The 24,837-nt window shown below is 35.9% G+C and overlaps 1 protein-coding gene across 1 annotated transcript in view; it reads left to right on the top strand.

The window, feature by feature from the left end:
* LRRC7 (leucine rich repeat containing 7) overlaps positions 1-24,837 on the top strand; it is a 507,812-nt gene that overhangs the window by 442,980 nt on the left and 39,995 nt on the right. The window contains exon 24 of the mRNA XM_060142541.1: positions 11,939-12,160. Within this exon, the coding sequence (XP_059998524.1) occupies positions 11,939-12,160 (222 nt within the window). The remainder of the gene's footprint in view (positions 1-11,938; positions 12,161-24,837) is intronic.

The raw sequence follows: 24,837 nt of genomic DNA, 5'->3' as shown, positions 1-24,837 counted from the left end.
AGTAATGCCTCGACTTCATCAGTTCATAAGCAAACAAAACCAATATTCTCTATTACTGTGAGTAATGTCAAGCACAATCCTGGCTCCCTCTTTTCTGATTCTTTTTCCCAAGCCTCATTTTTCTCCTCTGATAGGAGGAAATTTTGCACTGGTTGCAGTAAATTTTTCTTCTGGTAGACTGGGTCATCACTGAAACTCAAAAACAGACTGGAGGGCTTCCCTGGTGGCACAGTGGTTGAGAGTCCGCCTGCCAATGCAGGGGACACGGGTTCGTGACCCAGTCTGGGAAGATCCCACATGCTGCGGAGTGGCTGGGCCCGTGAGCCATGGCCGCTGAGCCTGCGCGTCTGGAATCCTGTATATAGAGTCATTTTGAACTCCAAACATTTTTATAAACATTAGGAAAAGAGATCTTTTTGAGTCAGTTGGTAGGTTGAGATTTTCCTTGCTTCCCTCAACCATCCTCTTCCTATCACCCTCACTCATGTTGGTGTCACGTCTACTGAGGCTGCTGGACTTCAAGAAGAAATAAATAGCAGTCAAATGCATTTGCTATCAGTGAGCTTTGCCCCCAAAACGAGAAGTGAGTCAGTGAAAGGGTAGATTAATGAAGTCATACAATTACAGACTTTTTAATTATCAAAAACAAATAAACAAAAGCTTTTAGCACTATCTGTTGCCCCCAGAGAGACATTTCTTACACAAATATATTGAGTTTTTCTTTTGACCAAAAGCCACTTTTTGCAAGGGACATAAGTTTAAAAAGGAAAGCGGAACTGTGGTAAAACACCAAATGTGTCCAAATGAAAAAGAACCTCTAACCCTAGCAGAATTTTGACTCTCTAGATCAATGATAATGCAACTCCACTTTCCTTTGAGTTTCAGTATTCAGAAATAATCTGGAACTGAATATTTGTGTGAATAGTAAGTATCCACACCTTAATTTCTCCCTTAGGTTGAAAAGGGAGTTTTAAGCAACAGTTCCAATCACACCAGTTGCCTGAGAGGTGAACATACCCACTGTCATAAATATCACTCCAGGTTAGGAAGGATTAGGAATAAAGTAAGTAGATGAAAATTATATCTTAGGGGACTTCTGTGATTAAGGATCAACTATTGATGACATTTTTAGGCATCTATCAAATGCGTATTGAAGGCTCATTGAAATTTTTGATGCTTATATTTAGTGTCTATATTAAGACAGCCACTAATTTCCCTCCCTAACAAATACATGCCTCTGTCTCTACCACACTAGCCTCAGCATGGTCTTTATGGAATAGATATGTCATTGTTCTAGAACAGGATAAAAATGCACTGTTTGGGGTTGTACAAGTTAAAATATATAGAACATTCCAAAGAACAATTACAGGAATTGTAAGCTAAGTGTTCAAATCTAGTCTTGAGACTTTCATATTGCACTTCTTTTGGGTTTACCAGTATCAGAACTGTAATTCAGATGAACTAAATGTACTCTTTTTAAAAAAAAGCTTATTGATTGATGATTGTGTTACCTTTTCCAGTATGCCCATGAAGCCATGCCTTTTGCTATACTAGAGAAATAAGAATGAATACATCCAATTAGATTCAAATCTCCCTATAATTGGAAATTATTTATATAAGAGAGAGAAGGCTGAAAATATATAAAGACTTGCTTGCTAAACAAGAATCAATTGCCAAAGCAAGAGTACATGGCCAGTAGGAAGTCAAAAATTTCACGAAAATGGGATCCTTCAGAGGCAGTTCCATACACTTAGTGGCTAAATCAGGAAGAAGCTTTTGAAAAAAATCAATGAAATAATTTTCTGTATTTTATGATCTATTTCAAATATTCCTTTTGTTAATCTAAACAGCCAGGATGATATATTTTAATCAGTTGATTTTAGTATTATTTAATTCATAGGAATTTTTAAAACTTACTCTATTCCTATTATGTAATTAAATTTGTTCTAAAAAATAGTTCAGGTAGGAAGTTGTAGAAATGTGAATGGAAAATTCTTCCCTAACTTACAGCAAGAACGACAGCTGAATATTGTTTAGTTTCACAGTCACTTTTGTATTGGATTTTCATACTTAATACAACATTAATTCTTTAATTCACAAAGCACATTATTTTATCTCCTAATACCAGTGCAACAATATAGCTATCTCCAGTAGTGTGGGACATTACTGTCATAAAATCAGGAGATTGTTCTTATCCAGACTGACTCTAAATTATTTCCTTAATAAAAGTGCAAACCCAAAGAGTGTCTATCAAATGGCTATTAAGTAAGAGGAAAAAAAAAATCTTGCCACAGATCAAAGCAATAGAAAACAGTGGCAGATTAAAACTACTTACTTCATCAATTCTTAACATAGGTGTTCCTTAACACAAATGACTATTCGACTTCAGAAAATGGAGCTAACTCAATAACATTTATACTATCTTCATTTCAGAAGAAATATAAAAGCAAAAATAAAATGTGAAATTAATCCATTGTAATGAAAATGCCCGTGATTGAGTATGTAATTTGAAGACCTAAACCACATGACAACTGGCAGATGATCAAGGATTGCTGCCAAATAGAGGATGTCAAAATGATAAGGTGCCATTTCTTGACACTTGATTTTTATCTGGCTTACTCCACTACCTTTAGGTTCCTAGAAATCTTAAGGGCAAAATAAGTAATTGTCAAACTTTTATTGTTAGTGCTAACATCTTCCTTTTCATTTTATTTCAGGAATGTAAAAGTCAGCATCATCACACAACAAACTGTAGGTGGAATGTGTAGATTTAGCTCTAATTTCACCATTTTTTCTATTATGGATCCTCTGTTGTTTTTTCATTTTGATTAATAATTTCCAATTCCAGAGCTATGTTTTATAAGTTGACACTTAATCACAGAAAAATTTGCTTATAGAGATACACTAAGCCACAAATGACTACCTGCACATATCAGCCAGCTGCCATCCTAAGGCATATGCACTGAAGGGAAAGGCCCTATTGCCTCACTTTTTTATCTGTCATTTGAAGCACTGGAGTATATTACCAGTATTTGGCTCTAAAAAATTTAAGATCAGCAAATAATTTGAATCCCCTCCCCCAATACTGCACTGTGCCAGCAGAATGCACTGTCACCAAGTCCCAAGGGCAAGAGAAACAGCAACTTCCCACCCGCTCTCCTTCAAGCTTCAGAGCTCCCTTTCATGTATTCGTAAAAGTTTGTCCTCTAATGTCCAAATGGGAGAACATAGATTTTTGGCATCAAAATTGCCCTAGCTGAATACAAACACCACAAGAGGAAAAAAATAAAGCTTAACAGTTTGGTGGTCATAATCATAAAACAGTATCTACAGTACATATTAGGCATTGTACTAAGGTGCTTGACATAAATACACTCTTATCTTCAAGACAACATTATTCTGCTTCATTTGATATGATCACATGATTTTTCTTCTGTAGCCCATTAATACAAGGCATTGCATTGGTTGATTTTCAAATATTGAAAAAGCTTTGTATTATTCAAGTAACCCCCACTCAGCCATTGATGTTTCTTTTTATATATTGCTGAATGCTATTTGCCAATATTTTGTTAAGGACTTTGGCATCAGTATTCTAAAGGATATTAGTCTGTAATTTTCTTTTTCTTTCTTTCTTTCTTTTTTTTTTTTTTTTTGTACTGTCCTTATGTGGTTTTATTCACAAATTGAGAAGCGTTTCTGCCTCATCTATTATCTGGAAAAGTATGTATGTGCAGAATTACTGTTGACTCTTATTTAAATGTTTGATAGAATTCTCCAGTGTAACCATCTGGGCCCAGAGGTTTTTTTCCTGGAAGTTTTAAAATTATATCCAACCTTGATAGTTTCAGGACTATTCAAATTACCTAGTTCGTATTGTGTGAGTTATAGTAGTTTGTGTTTTTTGAGGAAATGAATCATTTCATATGAGTTGTCAAATTTACTTATGTAGAGTTATTTGTAGTATTATACCTTATTATCCTTATGATGTCTGCAGGGCCTTTATTGATATCCCCTTCACTCTTGATTTTGGTCTTTCTTTTTCTTTTTCAGTCTTGCTAGAAGTATGTCAATTTTATTGATCTTTTCAGAGAACCAGCTCTTTGTTTTATTCATTTTATCTGTAATTCATTTTGTTTCATCAATTTCTGAACTTTTTTATTATTTCTTACCTTCATTTGCTTTTGGTTTATTTGACTCCTATTTTTCTAAGCTATTGAGGTAGTATCTTAATTATTGATTTGAGGTGTCTTCTTTTCTAGTATATGCACTACTTTAGCTGTATTTTGCAAATTTGCATTTACATTCAGTTCAATGTATTGTTTTATTTCCCTTGAGACTTCCTCTCTGATCCATGAATTATTTAGAACTACATTGTTTAGCTCCCAAATGTTTGAATATTTTCCTTTTATTTTTCTATCATTCATTCCTAGTTTGATTTATTGTGGCTGGAGAACACATTCTGTGTGATTTCAGTTCTTTAAAATTTGTGGAGATTTGTTTTCCAAATCAGGATATAGTCTTAGTAAATATTCTGTAGGAACTTGAAGAGAATGTGTATCCTGCTGCTGTCAGATAGAATGTTCTGTAAGTGATAATTAGATCTGGTGGGTTGATGGTATTGTTGAATTCTTCTTTTTCTTGCTAATTTTCAGTCTAGTTCTTCTATCAGTTGTTTAGAGAAGGGTGTTGAAATCTCCAACTATAACAATAACGAATTTGTCTATTTTTTTCTTAGTTCTATCAATTTTGCTTTACACTTTTGCACCTCTGTTGTTTGTTGTGTATACATTTAGGATTGCTATGTCTTCTTGGTGGATTGACTCTTCTTCATCCTATAAAATTCCTCTTTATTCCTAGTACATTTTCTTTGCTCTGAAATCTACTTTATCTAGTATTAATGTAGCCACCTATCATTTCCTTTAATTCATATTTGCATGATATTTATTTTTGATTCTTTTAATATCTACATGCCTAGTTATAGTTGAAGTGACTTCTTATAGTCTGCATGTAGTTGAATAATGTTTTTTAATCCAGCCTGCCAAGATCTGTCTTTTAATTTGTGTGTTTAATCTCTATGCACTTAATTTAATTTGACACATTAAGGTTTAGGTCTTAATTTAAGTTCTTTTTTTCTGTTTGTCTCTTTTTTTGCTTCTCTAATTTCTTTTTCCTGCTTCTTCTGAGGTGTTTGAATTCTTTTTAGAATTTAATTTTGATTTATCTACAGTGTTTCTAGTATATCTTTTTGTGTAGCTTTTTTAGTTATTGTTCCTGGTATTGCATTACATATACATAACTTATAAGAGTCTACTAGCATCATCACTTAGCAGTTCAACTGAAGTATAGAAACCTTACCTTCTTTTATGTCCCTTCACCCTCCTCAGTGTATATACATTTAGAATCACCTCAGACAGTAACATAATTTTACTTCAATCATCAAACATAATTTTGAAAATTCAAGAGGAGAGCTTTTTTTTTTTTTACCCATATATTTGCTTGCCATGTTCCTTCTCCTTTCCTAATGCTCCAAATTTTCTTCTTTTATCATTTTCTTTTGATTTAGAGAAATTCCTTTAGCTATTATTTTAGGATAAGTTTAATGGTGACAGATACTCTTCATTTTCCCTCATCTGAGAATGTTTCAATTTCTCTTTAATTACTGAAGAATATTTTCACAAGTATAGGACGTTGGGGTGACAATTCTTTTCCTTCAGCACTTAAAAAATATTGTGTCACTTCCTTCTGTCCTCCACGTTTTTTTCTTTTGTTTTTTTTTTTTGCGGTACGCGAGCCTCTCACTGTTGTGGCCTCTCCCATTGCGGAGCGCAGGCTCTGGATGCGCAGGCTCAGCGGCCATGGCTCACAGGCGCAGCCGCTCCGCGGCATGTGGGATCTTCCCGGACCAGGCACAAACCCGTGTCCCCTGCATCGGCAGGCGGACTCTCAACCACTGGGCCACCAGGGAAGCCCTGTCCTCCATGGTTTTTGATGAGATATCCACTGTCATTCAAATTGTTTTTCCTCTATAGGTAAGACGTCATTTTTCTCCAGCTGCTTTTAAGAGTTCTCCTTTGTCTTTAGTTTTCACAAGTTTGATTATCATGTGTTTGTGCATGGATTTCTTTGGATTTACCCTGTGTGGTATTCTCTCTGCTTCTTAAATCTATAAGATTTGCCAAATTTCAGAATTTTTCAGCCATTATTTCTTCTTTTAATTTTTCAGCTCCACTTTCTTTCTCCTCTTTTATGATAATATTACTGTTGGAACTTTTGAACAGAGTCTCTGAGACTGTTCATTTTTTTTTCAATGTGTTTTCTCTCCATTACAGATTAGATAATTTCTACTGTCTTATCTTTCAGGTTATTGTTTCTTTCCTCTGTTCTCTACATTCTGATGTTAAGTCTACTCACAGAGCTTTTCAGTTATTGTATTTTCCAGCTCTAAAATTTCTATTTGTTTCTTCTTTACATCTTCTGTTTCTTAGCTAAGACATTATATTTCTTCAGAAGTTTTCTATTTTTTAGTTTTTTTCAAGCATTTGTGTAATTGGTCATTGAAGCACTTCTTTAATTGTTGTCTTAAAAATCTTTGTCAGGTAATTCTAATTTCTGTCTTCTCAATGTTGGCCTCTATTGGTGGTCTTTTTTTCATTGTTTGAGATCTTCCTGGTTCTTGGTATGATTAAAACCTAGACGTTTTCATATTATGTTATAAAACTCTGGATTGTATTTAACCATCTGTTGTAGCTGGCCTTCTCTGACACCACTCCATTTGGGGAATGGTGGAGCATCTCATTTTGGCCAAGTGGAGGTACAAGTCCAATTTTTCCATTTAGCATCCAGTGACACTTGAGGCAAAGTCTCCTTGTTATTGCTAGGTGGGGATTGAAGTTCCAGCTCCCAGATGGCCCCACTGATACCTCAGTGGGAGTAGCCTCATTATAATTGGGTGATGGAGAAAATCCTGACTCTCTACTAAGACCTCCTCTAACCACCCTAATGGGAAGGTAGAGGAGTGCCTCATTACTGCTGGGTCAGAGTGTAAGTTCATGCTCCTTATGTGGTCTCCATTAACACCACTGGGTGAGGAGTGGGTTACTGCTGGCCAGTGGGGATGAATGCAGTGACACCTTACTTGGTCTTCTCTGGCACCACCCCAGCAGGAGTGTTGTGCCTTGTTAAATCCCTATAAGGGTAGAAGTATCAGCTTCCCACTTGGCCTTTGCTGGCATTGTTGGGATGGGACCACAGTTCTTTCCATGTTGTTTGGCTGTAGTAGAGCAATCTGAAAGTTTTCTGTCTTGCTAGGATGCCCTTTTTTCCTGGTTCTTTGGCTAGAGAGAGTAGGCTTTTGTTGGGGCTTTTGTTGTCTGCACTGGCTGGAATTTTAGGGGATGCCCACTTTTTCAACTCCTAGTCTGGGATATATGACACAAAAATAAAACCTGAGAAATTTACCACCATCTTGTTACTTGGTCCTTGGCTTCTTCAGTCTACTTCCCAGAGTTTTCCTATATTTGTTTATGTACAATGTCCAGAGTTTTTCATTGTTCTTAATGGAGGGAATAGGGAACAGTATACCTACTCCACATACCAGAAGCAGAAATCCTACTGTCTCAATTTCTAAAACCAAAAGTGCATGTTAAAAAAAACAAAGGGAGGAGAAACACTGCAGAGTACATGGTGCAGATAGAAAGTGATAGGACTGTTTTGTTGTTGTTTTACAAAATTACTGAAACTGACTCATTTAAATGAGTGCTGATGTTTCCGTGAAATCAGTTACTTAATTATCCTCTGTATGTAATTCTGTATTGTTGACGCTGACCCCAAACATCTTTAGAACTCTTTTGAACTTAATTTTAGAGAATGAGTTGTACCCATTTGAATATTCTCAGTGGCATAAACTGTCATCCTTTGAGGCTGTGTTTGATTTTTGGGAGCACCACAAGTGGTCCAAGAGCAAAGATGGGTAGTAAAACTGATAACCAAATTAAGTAATAAACTTCTCAGTCTAACACTCTTTTCTAAGAAAATAGTGTGAACCAAAACTTTGTTGTAGTGAAAAAGTCATTTATTTTATACCATACAAAACCTCCCAAACACTTCAAATTTCCACATAATAAGCCTGATGAGCTGTGAGATGAATTGCGTATGAACAGTGCCATTTGGTATCAAATCACATTTCTTTTCTGTGGCTTTGACATAAATATTTCCTTGGGTCCTATGGATATTGAAGTTTTCCCCATAAACCTTGACAGTATGGTTTTGGGTCAACTTGAAAACATCATATTCCATCACTATTCTCAAATACATGTTATTTTGTCCAACCTCCCATTGAAAGTTCAAAGCAAATGTCAAATCTCTATTTCTTTTTATCATTCAAAATGTGTATCTCAGCCTTTATAGAAACCTTCATGTTCAAATTCTCCTTCAGTATGAGTCAGTGTCCTCATAGCTAACCCTCTATCTGAACGAATCCAGTCTCGATATTTCCTACATTTTCATCAGTCCTTTGTACTTCATCATGAGCATCCTTATTACCTTTCTTAAGCCTCTGTGCCAGTCAAAATAACTTACTCTTTACAGTCCCTCCACACCATAATTGTCCCTTTAGATGTCTTGTGTCATTCATATTTGCTTACCTTCACAAAGAATTTAGTGTTAATTCTTTGCTTTCTATAGCTGTCATTCCCCATCCTCATTTATTGCACCCGGTAGCCCCAATAAAGAGTGAAAAAACTGCTACTGATGTGAACAGAATCATTTTACAGAATGTTCCTTCCATGCCCACTTTATGCTTTGCCAAGCCATCTGTGAACATGAGTGTCATTATTTCATAATCATGGAAAGATTACTAAATACACAGAGTATCTTCCTAATTGCTCAAGTATAAAGTTCTAAGTCAAATACGTAGGATCTAAAATAGATAATAGACCTAATTCAATAAGTAGGAATGGCCCTTTGGCAAATTGAAGAGCTGCTAAAGAAATTTAATATATCCTTCCTTAACAATCAGATCCTTCTGTTCCTTTCTGTGGTTTCTTTTCATTTCATAGTTCAACTATTGTAGGAAGAGAGACAATTCTGGGGAATGGTGGTTGCAATGTAGTTTTATGTTTAAGAGCATGAACTTTGATTGCCAGACAGCCTTGGTTCAAATCCCAGTCCGGCCAGTTTACCAGTTGTGCAAATTACTGGGGAAAGTTACTTAACCTCTCCAAGCCTTAGTTTCCTCCTCAGTAAAATTAAGTAATAATAACTAATAATAATTATCCCTTAATGCTATTGTAAGGATTAAAGGAGGCAATATGTATAAGGTAAGTTTTAGTACATTATCTAGCACCTAGTATTTGAATAGTAGCCATTGTTTCTTAAGTGCCAGTTACTGTGCTGGTTATTAAAGATGGTAAGTAAGATGTGGTGCTTGCCCTCAAAGAGTTTCAAATCAAAGCATAATTAAAGTTTAAACTGTCCCATCAGAAGGAAAAAATAAACCATAAAAATAAGTCTAAAGGGTATTATAGTTCTATAATATCTATGTTTTTTTACCCTTAGATAGACCATTACCAGAATATTCTAATCAATGAAATTATTATTAAGCAGTCATTATTGACTTTCTAATGGATTATGCATTGTGGGACTAAAGCTATGTTCTGGAGCTCTCTAAGTTTTTCTGGGTATAAAAATTCTTTGCTTGTCTGTCACTTTCAATTAAACAACCAGTCTTCCTCTTTCCCATTGGCTCAAGGACTAACTGAAGACCCATGAGTATTATACCAGTGGATGTGAGAAGCAGATATAAATGTAAAATCAATTGCTTGTTCAGTAGCCAGGCCAGTCAGCCTTAGTCCACCTACACCACCAGTTCCTCTAGCTCCAGGAAATCATTTTCTCTAACTAAATAACTCATCAGGCCAGTGACTTCATTCAGAGTACAGCAGCCCCAAATGTGATACTGGGTTTATCATGGCTTTCCTTGCCTACCAAACAAGAGAACATGAAATTCCAAGGAGGTAGGAGAGAATTGAATTTGCAACAAGGAAAAACTCGACCAGAAGGGTGTTCGGTCTTCTAGAATGGCTGAGAAAGTTGTGACATCTTTCATTTAGATTTCTGAGAAGGAAATAGATACATTAGAGAAATACACATTTGCCCTTTATGAGGTTATCTTAGTTGTGTTTATGCTGTCGTAATTTTCTGATCCCTGGTTGCATTAGACAGTATTAGATTGATAATTGTTTTGTTATTGTGCTGTTATAGCCTGAAACTTTATTTTGCATCTTTTCCTCCAGTTTCTCATGACTGAAATATCTTTACTGTTTTTGAATGTAAAAAGTAGTACATGATAAGACAATCAGTTGGATATCTAAAATATAATCAAATGATTTTTTTCTTTCCCTTGCATATTGCTAAATAATAATTTTGAATATTTTCTTCACTGAAATTACCTCTTGTTTGGAATCAAAAAACATGCCTTCCCTCTCTAAATGATTTTGCATGATCACTGTCATCTCCTATGTCTCTTATGTTGCTCTTCTTTAAGAACTTTAAAATAATTAAAATTCATCTTTTCCTTGAATACTTGTTTAATAATTTTTCCTTTATACCTCCAATCTGACTTTTTCATAGTAATTAAAAATCTTGATTAGTCAGGAAAATTCACAAACTTTCCTAACTAATGAATTCTAAGGTGAAATTTACTTTTAAATTCCAAATTGCCTACCCTTAAAAGGTCAAAAGAAAGACAATGGATTCAGGAAGTAATCCATTGGGTGAAGTACCAAGCACAGCCTTAAAACGTAGGTTTAAAAGTATTAAAGATAAGCATTCACTTCCCATGTTAGACCTCCATGTTAAACCATACTTAATTTTAAAAGGCACGTTCTAGGGGACTTCCGTGGCAGTCCAGTGGTTAGGACTCTGCCCTTCCACTGCAGGGGGCACAGGTTTGATCCCTGGTCGGGGAATTAAGAGCCCCACAAGCTGCGAGGCATGGCTAAATAAATAAATAAATGGCATGTTCTAGGTTATCAGCTCACAAACAGAACTGCTTGCTTGACAGAAAAGATATCAGGTAGAATGACTCAAGGAGCCCATGCTAGAATGAAGGTAAGAAAATCGGAATGAACGAGAAACAGGATTAGGCACCAGTCATTTAAAGATGGGAGACCAAAGTAAGCATGCCCTTTCTCCTCTAGCAACCACCCTCAAGGGCTGATAAATGATCATTGTTGTTTTAAATGAAGTACTGATGAGTCTCTCTGAAAGCTCATGTGAAGATGATCTGCATGCAGAGTTCACTTTAAAGACCTTTCCATATCTAGTGCCTCTACAGGCTACAGATATTCGCAGGAATTTATCACATGATTAATTTTTAATGGAACTTAAAGATTGCAAAAACCATACTCTTGATTTAATATTGCAGAAAATTAATAAATATTGATTATACTCACCTGAACAAGCTTCCTATACATGTGTGTGGCATAAAGGCAAATATGCAATTCAATTCTTCTGCTGCAGAATTAGAAAGTAGCTTCTATAATTTTCTCCCTGATGTTTCATATATTACATCTCTCTCCCTGCTATTATTCTAAATGAAATGCCAGATAGAACTCCACTTTATTTTTTAAGTTGTGACTTTTTTTTCTTCTTGAGATTTTCCAAACTGAACTTTGTTTCCTTAAAATGGGGGCTAAAATAAGCTTTGACAAGCCATCAGATGACAAGTGTATTTAACATGACCTTGCTCCGATATTAGCATTTTCACAAACCACAGCAGGCAGACCCTTACTGTTTTTTCATTATCCTTCCTAGCCATGGCTGAAAGCCCAAATTATGCCACTTTACTTACTGGAGAAGTATTCTGTACTTTCTTTTTTCTACTTTAATCACATCCTTTCAACACCACAAACCTTCTGACAGATTATCTTCTCCACAGGCAGGCAGCCACATCCAGACCTTGATGGGGTCCCAGAGCCTTCAACATCGTAGCCGGGAGCAGCAGCCATATGAGGGAAACATAAACAAAGTGACCATCCAGCAGTTTCAGTCACCATTGCCTATTCAGATCCCCTCTTCACAGGCCACCCGGGGACCTCAGCCTGGACGGTGCTTAATTCAAACTAAAGGGCAAAGGAGTATGGATGGCTATCCAGAGCAGGTGAGTAGAGTTTTTATAATTGATAAATTTTCAGGAAATATTTGGGGAAAGTCCCATAAATCCGTGGTTTGCCTTCCCTCATTAATGTAGTTTGGGACACATTAATGCTGTCACCATGTTGAATGGAGTAGAGCACTCTTTGTAGGGATTTTATCATTATTTTCATTGGTTAAGAACTACAACATAGAGTAATTGATGGTTGGTAAAATGTCCATTTCACATAAAGAAAAATTGATGAATTCGAATAGTTTTTTCTGGTTTATCCTGCACCTCCTTCTGCCCACTCCCAACTCCAATTTAGCTCTGCAGCACAGCTTTTGAATGTTACAAAGAGCTTCAATGGATTAGGTATATTTACCAAGGCCTTTGGTGAAATTGACAGTGTAAAAACTGAACTGTATATTCCCCTCGATTTGTGGGAACATTTTTTAAAAGTTTTATCTTCTGATTTTTGAGTAATACAGAGATAAAGCTTTGCTATGAACAAAATGATAAAGAGCAGTTAGGAAGGAAACATTTATGAAACGCTCCAAAAGCTATTGATAAGTGCCATGTAGTAAAAAAAGAATTGCTGCTCCTCTGACCTATTTAAATTAGGATCTGGTTTTCCATTGTAGACTCTGCTTTCCTTTCTTAAGGCCAGAACACTGAATAAGATCTCATCTGTTGAGTCATATTAAGGTTAGAAAGTAAGACATCAAGATATTAATACTCTCAGAAAATTAATTTCTCTTATTAATTAGTAAGAAAAATTAATTTAATTTAATTAATTTAATTAAAATTAATTTCTCTTATTTCATTCTTTAGATAATTAGGCAAAGCTCCCACTGACTTCTCTAACCCCTTAATATGGTTTATAAAGGTTTCACTTTATTATTGCTTATTCAAAGCTTCACGTATCACCGTCCTTATTTCCTAAACATATCAGACAAGATTATCTTCATTCTCCAGTTTTTTCCTTTATGCTGTTGGGTCATTTATTATTTGGATCCCAGCTGCTCCTGACATCTCCTGAGTTTCTTAATACCCTTTTTGAAGCTGAGATAGGGTTTTTTGGGGGGTTTTTTTGGCAGTACGCGGGCCTCTCATTGTTGTGGCCTCTCCCGCTGCGGAGCACAGGCTCCGGACGCGCAGGCTCAGCGGCCATGGCTCACGGGCCCAGCTGCTCCGCGGCATGTGGGATCTTCCCAGACCGGGGCACGAACCCGTGCCCCCTGCGTCAGCAGGCGGACTCCCAACCACTGCGCCACCAGGGAAGCCCTGAGATAGGGTTTTTTAAGATAATCTTCTTCCTATCCTGCCTTGATCTAGGCCAAATGTTGGATTTAAGGTAAAATAAATCAGACAGGTGTCTTTAATCAGGTAATGAGGTGAGGTTTTTAATTCTAAGAAGTTAATAAAGTTTTAAATTATGCTTTACCACAGGCAGCTTAGGTTAAAAATTGTTCGTATATCCTCTTCCCCACAAATATCATAACTTCAATCCAGTTCTCTGATTTAATGATTCCTGTTAACAGGAATCATTAATAAGTTATTACAAAATCTTTTTCTCCCAGAATCAGCACATTTAAAATCCACTGAGATCAATGCCCTCTGTTTCCCCTACTTTGAATAGTAGGGTTAGTATTAACATACAGTTATTCTTAACACTCTAAATTTAAAGGCCTTTTTTACATTATTTCTCAAAAAATACGTAAATTATATAGCTTGACTTAATGAGAGGATTATTAAGTTTTAGTTTACATGCTTATCAAACTTAAAATATCATGATTCTTTCAAAGAATGTATTTATAGTCATTGTAAGTGTTTTGATTTGTAACTCTAACAACATCAGGTGTCTTTCAAACTGAGAGATAAAAACTTAAACATTCAATGGTTATATTAAGGAAAGTACTTAAGTGTAATTCCTTTTGAATTCCTGGTTTTTTCTGCCTTGGTTTCAGGCTGAAATGGTTTGGAATGCTGAGATGAAAACTTTGGAGTGACCACGAGAAAGCCTAAGGAGCATTTAAACCAATAGTACTAGTCCCCAAACTATGCTCCCCCCTCCCCTGAGTTATAAATCTGGAGACAGTTTCTCAAAACCTTTTTCATGATTCAGTGTAATATTTATCGACTACCAGTGGCATGCTGGAGCATACTCATCCTGGCTCATTACTGTGTGCATATCTTCCCAACTCTACCTTCAGGGACACCACACTGATAGGTTGAAATCGTGGGGATAATTACACCAGGGAAATGAGCAAACACTACAAACCAGGGCCCTCCCCTTCCCCCAGCCAGCTCTTAAACATTCTCCAGCACACCACAACTACTACACTGTTTTCTTTCATCTCTTTTTCTTTTTCTAAACCTCTCCACTTCTTTGTTTAGCTCTATAGCATTCAGGAAAGAGAACACTAGGAATAGGTTTCAGAATTTGGAGTTCGAGTTCCATGTTAACTTTTATTAAAGTGTGTGAATCTGGACAAGTCATTAACTCTTTCCTGAGGTTCTGTTTTTCTCTTTATAAAATGAGAACATTACCACCCACCAACAACATTCAAAAAGTTTTTGAGAGAGTCCAATGATACAATTCTACATGTACACACATGCACACAAAGTAAGCCTGGCACTGAGAGTAAAGAAATAGGAAACAGAAGAAATAGAAATACAAGATTTTAAGAATTAAAATACTGGAGGGCACTTAATGAATATCAGTCCAACCTCCCTAGTCTATAGATAGAAAACAAACAGAAAGAGGCTGAAGGGGGTTATGTAATTCACTCTCATAATAAAAATATTTTATGTATTTTTTTACCTTCCTAACTCATTTTTCTTTTGAAAACTCAGACCTCTCTAATATGTGTGTGTGCCCTTTAAAGCAAGACTTTTTCCATATTTAACAAGAAAAAAAAAGACTTTTTCCATATTTAACAAGAAAAAAAAAGTTCTTAAATTTAAAACATTTAAGAACTGTATAGTTTCACACGAAAATTATAGAGTAGCAATTGAAGTGCAAAGACCAAGGAGGTAACTGAAAATTCTAATATGGGTTTCAGGCATATAAATCAAGTTACTCTATTTTCATAAGGCATTTCTAGTGGTGCATTAAAAGGGCCATTAAGAGAAAACAGAGTTTTCTTAAATGATTACTACAAAAACAATGTTAAATTTGGTCAAGTACAATATGGAAAAAATCTAAGTCATTCATAATTTTTAAGTGCAAGGAGACATCATAAACATAGTACAGAAGGGTAAGCTGGGATGAAGTGAGAGAGTATCATTGATATATATACACTACCAAATGTAAAACAGATAGCTAGTGAGAAGCAGCCGCATAGCTCAGGGAGATCAGCTCTGTGCTTTGTGACCACCTAAAGGGGTGGGATAGGGAGGGTGGGAGGGAGCGCAATAGGGAGGGGATATGGGGACATATGTATACGTATAGCTGATTCACTTTGTTATACATCAGAAACTAACACAACATTGTAAAGCAATTATACTCCAATAAAGATGTTAAAAAGTAAGTAAATAAAAAATAAACATAGTACAAATAAACATGCTGTGTGCAGCATGATAAAGCACAATAATTTCTACTAAAGCTTGGAGATTTTACTTTAAAAAAGTAATCACTTATTGGAATGCTACAGGTGAAAAACAACCGATTACAACGAATCTACATTTTTTTAATTCAGGGAAGAGAAGTCTGAATGAAAGTAGGAAAAGAAAAGACAACAGTTGCCATACATTGAGTGCCTACTATGCTATTTATACTATATAAAGTGTATTTATGCTATAAATACCATGTATCTTACACACAGGCCTGGCTTCATGGTGTGTGAACTGTGCAGCTGCACAAAGTCCTGCATTTGGAAGTGCCCCACACTTGGTTTAATGCTCTGCTGTCACCAGCTTGTAATTCTTAAAAATCATTCAACAAAGAGCCTCACATTTTCATTTTGCATCAGGCCCCACTAATTACATAGTTGGTCCTGCTTACACACGCTATTTCATTTAGTCCTCACAATAATCTTATTTCCTTTTTATAAATGAAGAAACCAAGGCACAGAGAAAATAAGTAACTTGTAAGAGGTATAATTGGTCAGGCTACTTGTGAGAGGTATAATTGGTCAAGCTGGAATTTTAATCCAGGTCTATCTAACCCAGAACTCAAGTTCTGTGTACCAGTCTTACCATTAAATTAACTACATGATCCAGATGCTTGCTGTGGCCTCAGTGTCCCTTTCTGTCAAATAATATTAGTTAAACGTGTTTCAGCTACAATTCAGAGTTATAGAACTGCCTTATACAGATGGTATGCTGACTGGAACTCACATGAACACTTCCAATTCTTTGAAAAGCAAAAATACTCAACAAATGGAAAGTTTTATTATTAGAAAAAGTATACCTCTGTATCTCTTAATGTGACCTAAAGAACTAATGAATTTCTAATCTGATTAAAATAAGTTCCATATAGCAATGAACATACATAATAAATGCTACCACTAATGAAGTTGAATGAATTTAAATGAATGTCATATTTTACCTAACCAGCACACTTAGCCTTTTTTAGCCATAAAGAAGTACTTAGTCGCAAGAGGGAAGACATATGGGAACATATGTATATGTATAACTGATTCACTTTGTTATAAAGCAGAAACTAACACACCATTGTAAAGCAATTATACCCCAATAAAGATGTTAAAAAATTAAAAAATTTAAAAAAATAAAAAAAAAGAAGTACTTAGTAAACTTTGATGTTCCACCTGAATGATGAAACCATCTCAACTTTCAAACTACCCATCACAATAAAACAAGGCAAAATATCTAAGAATTCTAATTTAATACACTTACTTTTACATATCTATTTTTCATAGACATTAAGCATCATCTGTTTTCTACTCTAGGATTAAATGGCATAAAATATATGGAAGTGATTTTTAAACCATAATGTGCGACCCAGATTCAAGGTATTAATTTCCATAGACTAGAAATCTGATGTGTAATAATGGATATTCTTTTTAACAAATTACAACAAAATCATGTGCATGTCACTTGAAGTTCATTATCAGGGAATTTTACTTAGAAAAGGTATTATAATGCATAAACTATTTTGATTATTGATGAACATAATAGAGAATAATAGAGTTGTACTAAACAGTGAGCTGAAGAAAGCCAGAAAGTAAGATTTGACTCCTTCCCATTCCACATGAAAACTCTTAGCCATCATATCCATTCTCTTAGCTCTTCCCTTTGTTTCCCAGTCCAAATGACTATTCAGCTTATCCTCCCCTTCACAATAAAATAATACTTTATATCAGATATTCTCAACCTCAGCTGTACATTAGAATCTGCTCAGCTTTTTTTTTTTTTTCTTTCTTTTTTGTGGTACGCGGGCCTCTCACTGTTGTGGCCTCTCCCGTTGTGGAGCACAGGCTCCAGACGTGCAGGCTCAGCGGCCATGGCTCACGGGCCCAGCCACTCCGCGGCATGTGGGATCTTCCCGGACCGGGGCACGAACCTGTGTCCCCTGCATCGGCAGGCGGACTCTCAACCACTGCGCCACCAGGGAAGCCCGCTCAGCTTTTTTTTTAATTGAAGTATAGTTGATTAACAATATCATATTAATTTTAGGTATACAGCATAGTGATTCAGTATTTTTGCAGATTATATTCCATTATAAATTACTACAAGATAATGGCTATAATTCCCTGTGCTATACAATATATCCTTGTTGTTTATTTTATACATAATGGTTTGTATCTGTTAATCCCATATCCCTAATTTGTCCCTCCCCCAACCCTTTCCCTTTGGTAACCACAAGGTTGTTTTCTATGTCTATGAGTCTGTTTCTGTGTTGCATATATTCATTTGTACTATTTTTTAGATTCCACTTATAAGTGATATCATACAGTAGTATTTGTCTTTCTCTGTCTGACTTATTTCATTTAGCATAATACCCTCCAAGTTCATCCATGTTGTTGCAAATGGAAAAATTCATCCTTTTTTATGGCTGAGTAATATTCTATTGTGTATATATACTATATCTTCTTTATCCATTTGTCTATGGGCACTTGGGTTATTTCCATGTCTTGGATATTGTAAACAGTGCTTCTATGAACATTGGGGTGCATATATCTTTTCAAATTAGTGTTTTCGTTTTTTCTGGATATATACCCAGGAGTCAAATTACTGGATCATATGGTAGTTCTACTTTAGTTTTTTGAGGAAATTCCATGATGCCCAATGGAGGCTGCTCAGGAACTTTGAAAAATACTCATGCCCTGGCCTCATCCCCAAAGAAACTGATTTCATTAGCCTGGATGTGAGCTGGGTAATGGGAATTTTTTAAACTCCCCAGGTGATTCTATTGTGTAGCCAAGGCTGAGAACTGATATCGAGATATTCTATAACTCAGCAATTTGCCAGCTGAATAGCATAGTGTTATTAACACTATTTAGAAGTATACACAAGTCATCCATAACTTGTTGAATAGTTTTTATAGAAACTAACATAAACTTGGTTTTTCTGTTTTGCAAATGTATAATCCAAGGCAAAGTATATCTGTGTATGTGGAACATATAGACCCCAAAGCAGAATTAGGAAGGAAAAACATCAGCATGATGCTTCAAATGTCTCAAAATCCTTTCATATATTAACTGATTTAATCTAACCAATAATGCTGTGGTGGATAGAGCAGTTTCTGTTTTACTGACTAAAAATCTAAGATTCAGAGAAGTCGAGCTAGAATTAGAATCCAATTTCATGAGTCTACCACATAATGCTACAGCGTGCTGCACTATAGCCAAACATAGAGGTCAAGAGTAAGCCCACACTGGAAGAATAAAAATAGAAAAGTGCACCCTCAAGTCCATGTCTGCCCCAGACAAGAGGACATACCTGCTAATGAACCTAACATATCAGGAGAGCCAGAGCTCCATAGCTGTTTCCTGCCAGTTCCTGTGAGTATACATTTGAACTAAAGTTTGTGCCTAAAGAGAACTTGTAACATTACATTAGAATTACATTAGAATAAGCCTTGTGAGTTATACAAAGCAGCTCACACCCATCGTATTCAAGGGGAAATAAAAACAAAGCTCTGAAACCCTCCTTGAAGGAGATGCTATAGTGTACCCTGGAAGAAATCATTTTGATATTTAATAATAGGTGGAGTACATGAAGCTTTTGGCTAAGACATGATTTCAGACATCTCTTTAGATGCTCTGATCAGTTGCCTGAAGGGCTCACAAGGGTTCCAGGTGAGGCTTCATCTAACCTCACCTCATCCAGGTGAGGTTCCAGGTGAGGTTCACTCGGAACCAAGTGAAGAAAAATACATTATCCTGAGTGTTTGATATAAGAAGAAAAACTTGGAAATATTTGGGTTTTTTAATCATGAATTTTAAAATTAAAAGGCAATAATTTAATAAAGATGGTTAGAAAATAGATATTAAGATGGTTTTAATGTATATTATTTACTCAAGTGATTTCAGGGACATCCCATACCTCATCCTGCTCTACTTAAATTACTGCTATTTATGCATATTTTCCCCATAGAATTTTATTCTCCAGTAACCAAAGTAATACTGCAACTCTAAATTCATACTTTGACACAAATAATGTCTAACTCAACACCACAAATTCTACAAATTGACTTTATGAATTATGTTTAGTCAAATAGTGGGATTCAGTAAACACTACAGTAGGAATCAGAAGGCCTCTTTCAGTGTTCCACTAAATATATGTATGGTCTTCTTGGTTTCCTCAAGTTTAAAATGAAGGAAATGAAGTGAATAACCTTTAAAATGCATTTACAGACGAAAGAACATTTGAGTTTCTACTTTCTAGTTACATACAGAGTTGGCTATTCTTTTCTGAAAGATCTAGAAAATGCTACTCAAAGGATTTTATTCATCAACCTATTAGTATGTTTCTTCAAAAGATTTAATTAGCACTTTTAGTTGGACTTGCATCTCTGATACACAACAGAAAAAGATATGAAAATAGAAGGATCAAAAAAAAATTTTTTAATATTAACATTTATATATTTTTATAATTATTACCTTTTTTAGTCCATGACACAGGCTCGTTAGAAATTTTGGGAATACAGAGAAGTTTTATGTAGATTTTGTATGGCTGTGCAACACACATAGTGTAAATCACAACAAAAGTTATAATACCTTATCATTGCATAGCACTCTTTATTATACAAGCACTGTTATATAATAACCTATAAGACCAGGAACTAAAAGTGAAAGTAGCAGCAAATTTAATTTCCAGTTTAATTTCAGTACCATGAAGCATTCTCTCTACTTCTGTCAAGTCCCATAATCAAATCTCCATCATCATCTCATTTGATCTCTCAGCAAGTGGCTTGACTGAACTCTTTCTTTAAATTTTCTTCACTTGGCTATCACTATTCTACCGCTTTCCCTCTTTCCACACTAGCCATTCTTTCCTGATTTCTTTATTGACTCCTTTTCTGTTCCTGACCTTTAAATGATAGAGTGATCCAGTGCTCAAACCTTGATCCCCTTCTCTTTTGTATCCATACTCACACCTGTATGATTTCATTCACTTCCAGGATGGATGAGTCCAAGATTTATATATCTCCAGTTCTGGCCTCTCCCCTGTACTCCAGATGTTTATATTCAATTACCCACTTGTTGATATCTCAACCTGGATGTCCAATGAATTTCTTAAACTTAGCATAGTCAAAAGAAACTCTTGTTTCCCAGCCCTGCCCCTACCAAACCTGTTTCTCTTCTAGATTTCCCCATTTCAGTTAATGGCTCTTCTATTTATCTTGTTGCTATGGCCAAAGATCCTTGACTTCCCTTTCTCACAGCCCACGTACAAGTCACAGCAATTCCATTAAAATATATTCTGAATTCACCACTTTTCATCACCTGCACTGCTACCACCTTATCAGCCATCACCTCACTCCTATCTACTTCAGTAGCTCCCTAATTGTTTTCTCTTTTGCCGGTTGCTTTTCTCCAGTCTGTTTTCCACTGCCAGAGTGATCTCTTTAAAACATGAATCAGATCATGTCAGTCTTCTGCTTAAAAATCCCTAGTGGCTTGAAAACTTCTGAACCCTTATAAATCCTCACTATGGCATGAAGTCCCTACAGACCTGGACCCTGCCTCCTCTCCTTCTACTCTCTCCTTAGCCATTTTCTCTCTCATCATGCTGATCATGTTGTTGTTGCTGATTTTAACAGCCTTATTGATATAGTTTACACATGGTAAAGTTCACCTGTTTAAATTGAACAATTCAGTGGTTTTTAGTATATTTATACAGTTGTACCACCATCACCATAATCTAATTTTTAAACATTTTCATAATTCCAAAAAGAAACCTTGTACCCATTAGCGGTCATCTTCCATACTCCCTGCCCTCTATTCTGCCCCCAGCCCTAGACAATCATTCATCTACATTGTATCTCTATACATTTGTCTATTCTGGACATTTCATATAAATGAGATCATAGGACATATGAAGTTTTTTGTGACTGGCTAATTTTAATTAGCATAATGTGCTTAGTGTAGCACATATCAGTAATTCATTCCTTTTTACTGCCGAATAATATTCCATTATATGGCTATACCATATATTGCTTATGCATTCATCAGGTGATAGACATTTGTGTTCTTTCCACTTTTTGAACATTCATGTACAAATTTGTGTGTGAAGGTACATTTTTATTGTGCTTGGGTAGTTACCTAGGAATGAACTTGCTGGGTTATATGGTAATTATGTTTATCAATTTTAAGGAGCTTCTAAACTCTTTTCTAAAGTGTCTGCCACATTTTACTCCCACCAGCAATGTAAGTGTTCTAATTTCTCCACATCCTCACCAATATTTGTTATTGTCTTTCTTTTTTATTATAGCCATCTTGTGAAGTATTGATAGTATCTCATTGTGGGGGTTTTTGGGATTTTTTGTGGTTTTTTTTTTTGCGGTACGCGGGCCTCTCACGGTTGTGGCCTCTCCCGTTGCGGAGCACAGGCTCCGGATGCACAGGCTCAGCGGCCATGGCCCACAGGCCCAGCCACTCCGTGGCATGTGGGATCTTCCCGGACCGGGGCACGAACCCGTGTCCCCTGCATCAGCAGGCAGACTCTCAACCACTGCACCACCAGGGAAGCCCCTCTCATTGTGTTTTTAATCTACATTTCTCTAATAACTAATGATGTTGAGTAGCTTTTCGTGTGTTTATTAGTCATTCATATATCTTCTTTGGGTAAATGTCTATTAAAATTCTTTGCCCATTTTTTAATTAGGTTATTTGAACTGTAACTGTCGTTCATATATTCCAGATACAAAATATTTTCTCCCATTCTGTGGGTTGTCTTTTCACTTTCTTGATGGTCTCTTTAAGGCACCAAAGTTTTTAATTTTGATAAAGTCAGTCATCTCCTTTATAACATTTGGTTTCGTATCTAAGAAATCATTGCTTAACTCAAGATGACGGAGATTTACTTGTATTTTCTTCCTAAAGGTTTATAGTTTTAGCTCTTGCACTTCAGTCCCTGATTTATTTTGCATTACTTTTTGTGTATGGTATGAGGTACAGGTAAAAATCATTATTTTTCATGTAGATATCCAGTTGTCCCTATACCATTTGTTAAAAAAATTATTCTTTCCTCATTGAATTATCTTAGACCTTTTGTTGAAAATCAAATGACCACAAATGTTAGGGTTTATATCTTGATTCTCTGTTCTATTTCACTGATCTATATGTCTGTCCATATGCCGTCTTGTTGTCCTTTGACTTTACAAAGATCCATCTGTCTTCAGGGCATTTAAAATTGCTGTTCTCCCTGCCTGGAATAGTTTTCCCATTTTTCTTATTGTCTGTTGCTTGATCCTTTATCTCATTCACATTTCTGCTCAAATGTCACATCCTCAGAGAGGCCTTTCTTAGCTACTCCAACTAAAATAGCTCCTCACTCCTGTTCCGTCAAACTGTACTTACTTTCCTGCTTTATTTTTTTGCACAGCTCATATCACTATCTGAAATTACTTCCTGTTCACATGTTTACTATCTGTCTTCCCCATTAGAATGTAAGTTCCATGAGGGCAAGGATTTTTTGTCTGTCTGATAAGGTGCCTAGCACTTAGTAGAAAATCAATAAATATTTGTGGCATAAAGGCATGAATCATGATTTCTACAACCATTTTCATTTTCAAAGTTACAGCGGTTTTTCCAAGCAGTTAACAATATAATTGGAGCACTTCTTTGAATAACTGGCATATCTTCGAAAAACTCATCACATGTTTTAAGAAAGAGTCATCATATACTTTTGACAGTGGATAATTGAGAGTATCTTTTGTCACACATGCATATTACCGATTTATTTATTCAACCAAAAGTTAATTGAGTGCTAACTATGTGCCAGCCACTGTTGTAGATAGTCAATGAAGAGATAACATAATAGACATTCAGAGGTGATTCAGATGTCCTACTTGATTAAAACTCCATGTGGAATGTGGATGTCTCTTCACCAGACCGTCTCTATGTTAATACTCTCAGGGTTCAAACCTGGAAATGGCCTCAGAGGTGAAACATTTTTAGTTACAAGGTCCTTTCTTGATGCCTCAGCAATTAACAGTCCTTAAATAGATCAAAAATTTACCTTGAATTTCTTACAGTACAGAATATTTGAAATTCTGCTCACTTCATTTCCCAAAAGAATTTTCTAACAAATGTATAATTTTTTTCTTTTAAGATAAATCAATTCTTTTATGTCTACAAATAAGCAAGTTTCTTCTCAATTTATTTAGTCAACTATGCCTCTTGATTATGAGTGACTCAACCTAATAAGACTTAAGCCAAAGGAGAATGTTTAAACTCATATCAGCTGGAACTCCAGAGACGGAGGAAGCTTCAGATAAGGCTTGATGCTAGGCTCAGAGGAAATCATGACTTCTCTCTCTGTGGGCTTGTTCCTGTGCCAAAAAGGCTTTCCCCTCATGATAGAAAGATAGCTCAAGAGCTTCAGACTCTCTCAGACGTAAAACAAGCAAGAAAGAGCAAGATTCTCTTTCCTGAAAATCCTAATAGCCATCTCATTACTCCTAGTTGATCAAGTGACCTACTCATCCTATAATAAATCATATTTTTAGGGGATCCAGTGCTTTGTTTTAGGTCTAGATAACATGATTCACTGAAAGCATACAGGCTGAGAATAAAGAAATGGGTGGTTTTCAAAGAGAATTTGAGGTTATAACTGCCAGACAAAGAATGAATGGATCTTGAGCAGCAAAAACAGCAGGTATCCACTAAAAGCTTCATAATACATACTGCTAGGAAAGAGAATGGTCACTAGAACAAAGCATAGGAAGCACGTTAATTACAGCATCACCAGGTATCTTTCTGCAATGCAATTCTCTAATCCTGAATTACACCTCACGCACATGTGCCCACCCACACACCCACACACACGTATTTCCTTTGTTCTTGCTACTAGGTTTTAGAGCATTGCAAGACCAACTGAGATCACTGCTTTCCAGAGATTATACATTACGACTTCACAGAGCCTCACTGCTACATTACAATCCATTTTGTCATGGGCTTCTCCAAGTTATGACCCAGTATTTTAATTAGAGCAAGATTAATACAAACCAGAAATATCAAGTAGTCAAATGATGGAAGCAGACTCTGAAAGAAGCAAATGCACCATTT

This window comes from Lagenorhynchus albirostris, chromosome 2 (genome assembly GCF_949774975.1).
Source record: "Lagenorhynchus albirostris chromosome 2, mLagAlb1.1, whole genome shotgun sequence".
Taxonomy (NCBI): Eukaryota; Metazoa; Chordata; class Mammalia; order Artiodactyla; family Delphinidae; genus Lagenorhynchus; species Lagenorhynchus albirostris.
Note: the sequence above shows the minus strand (reverse complement) of the source record. Positions and strands in the feature narration are given on the sequence as shown.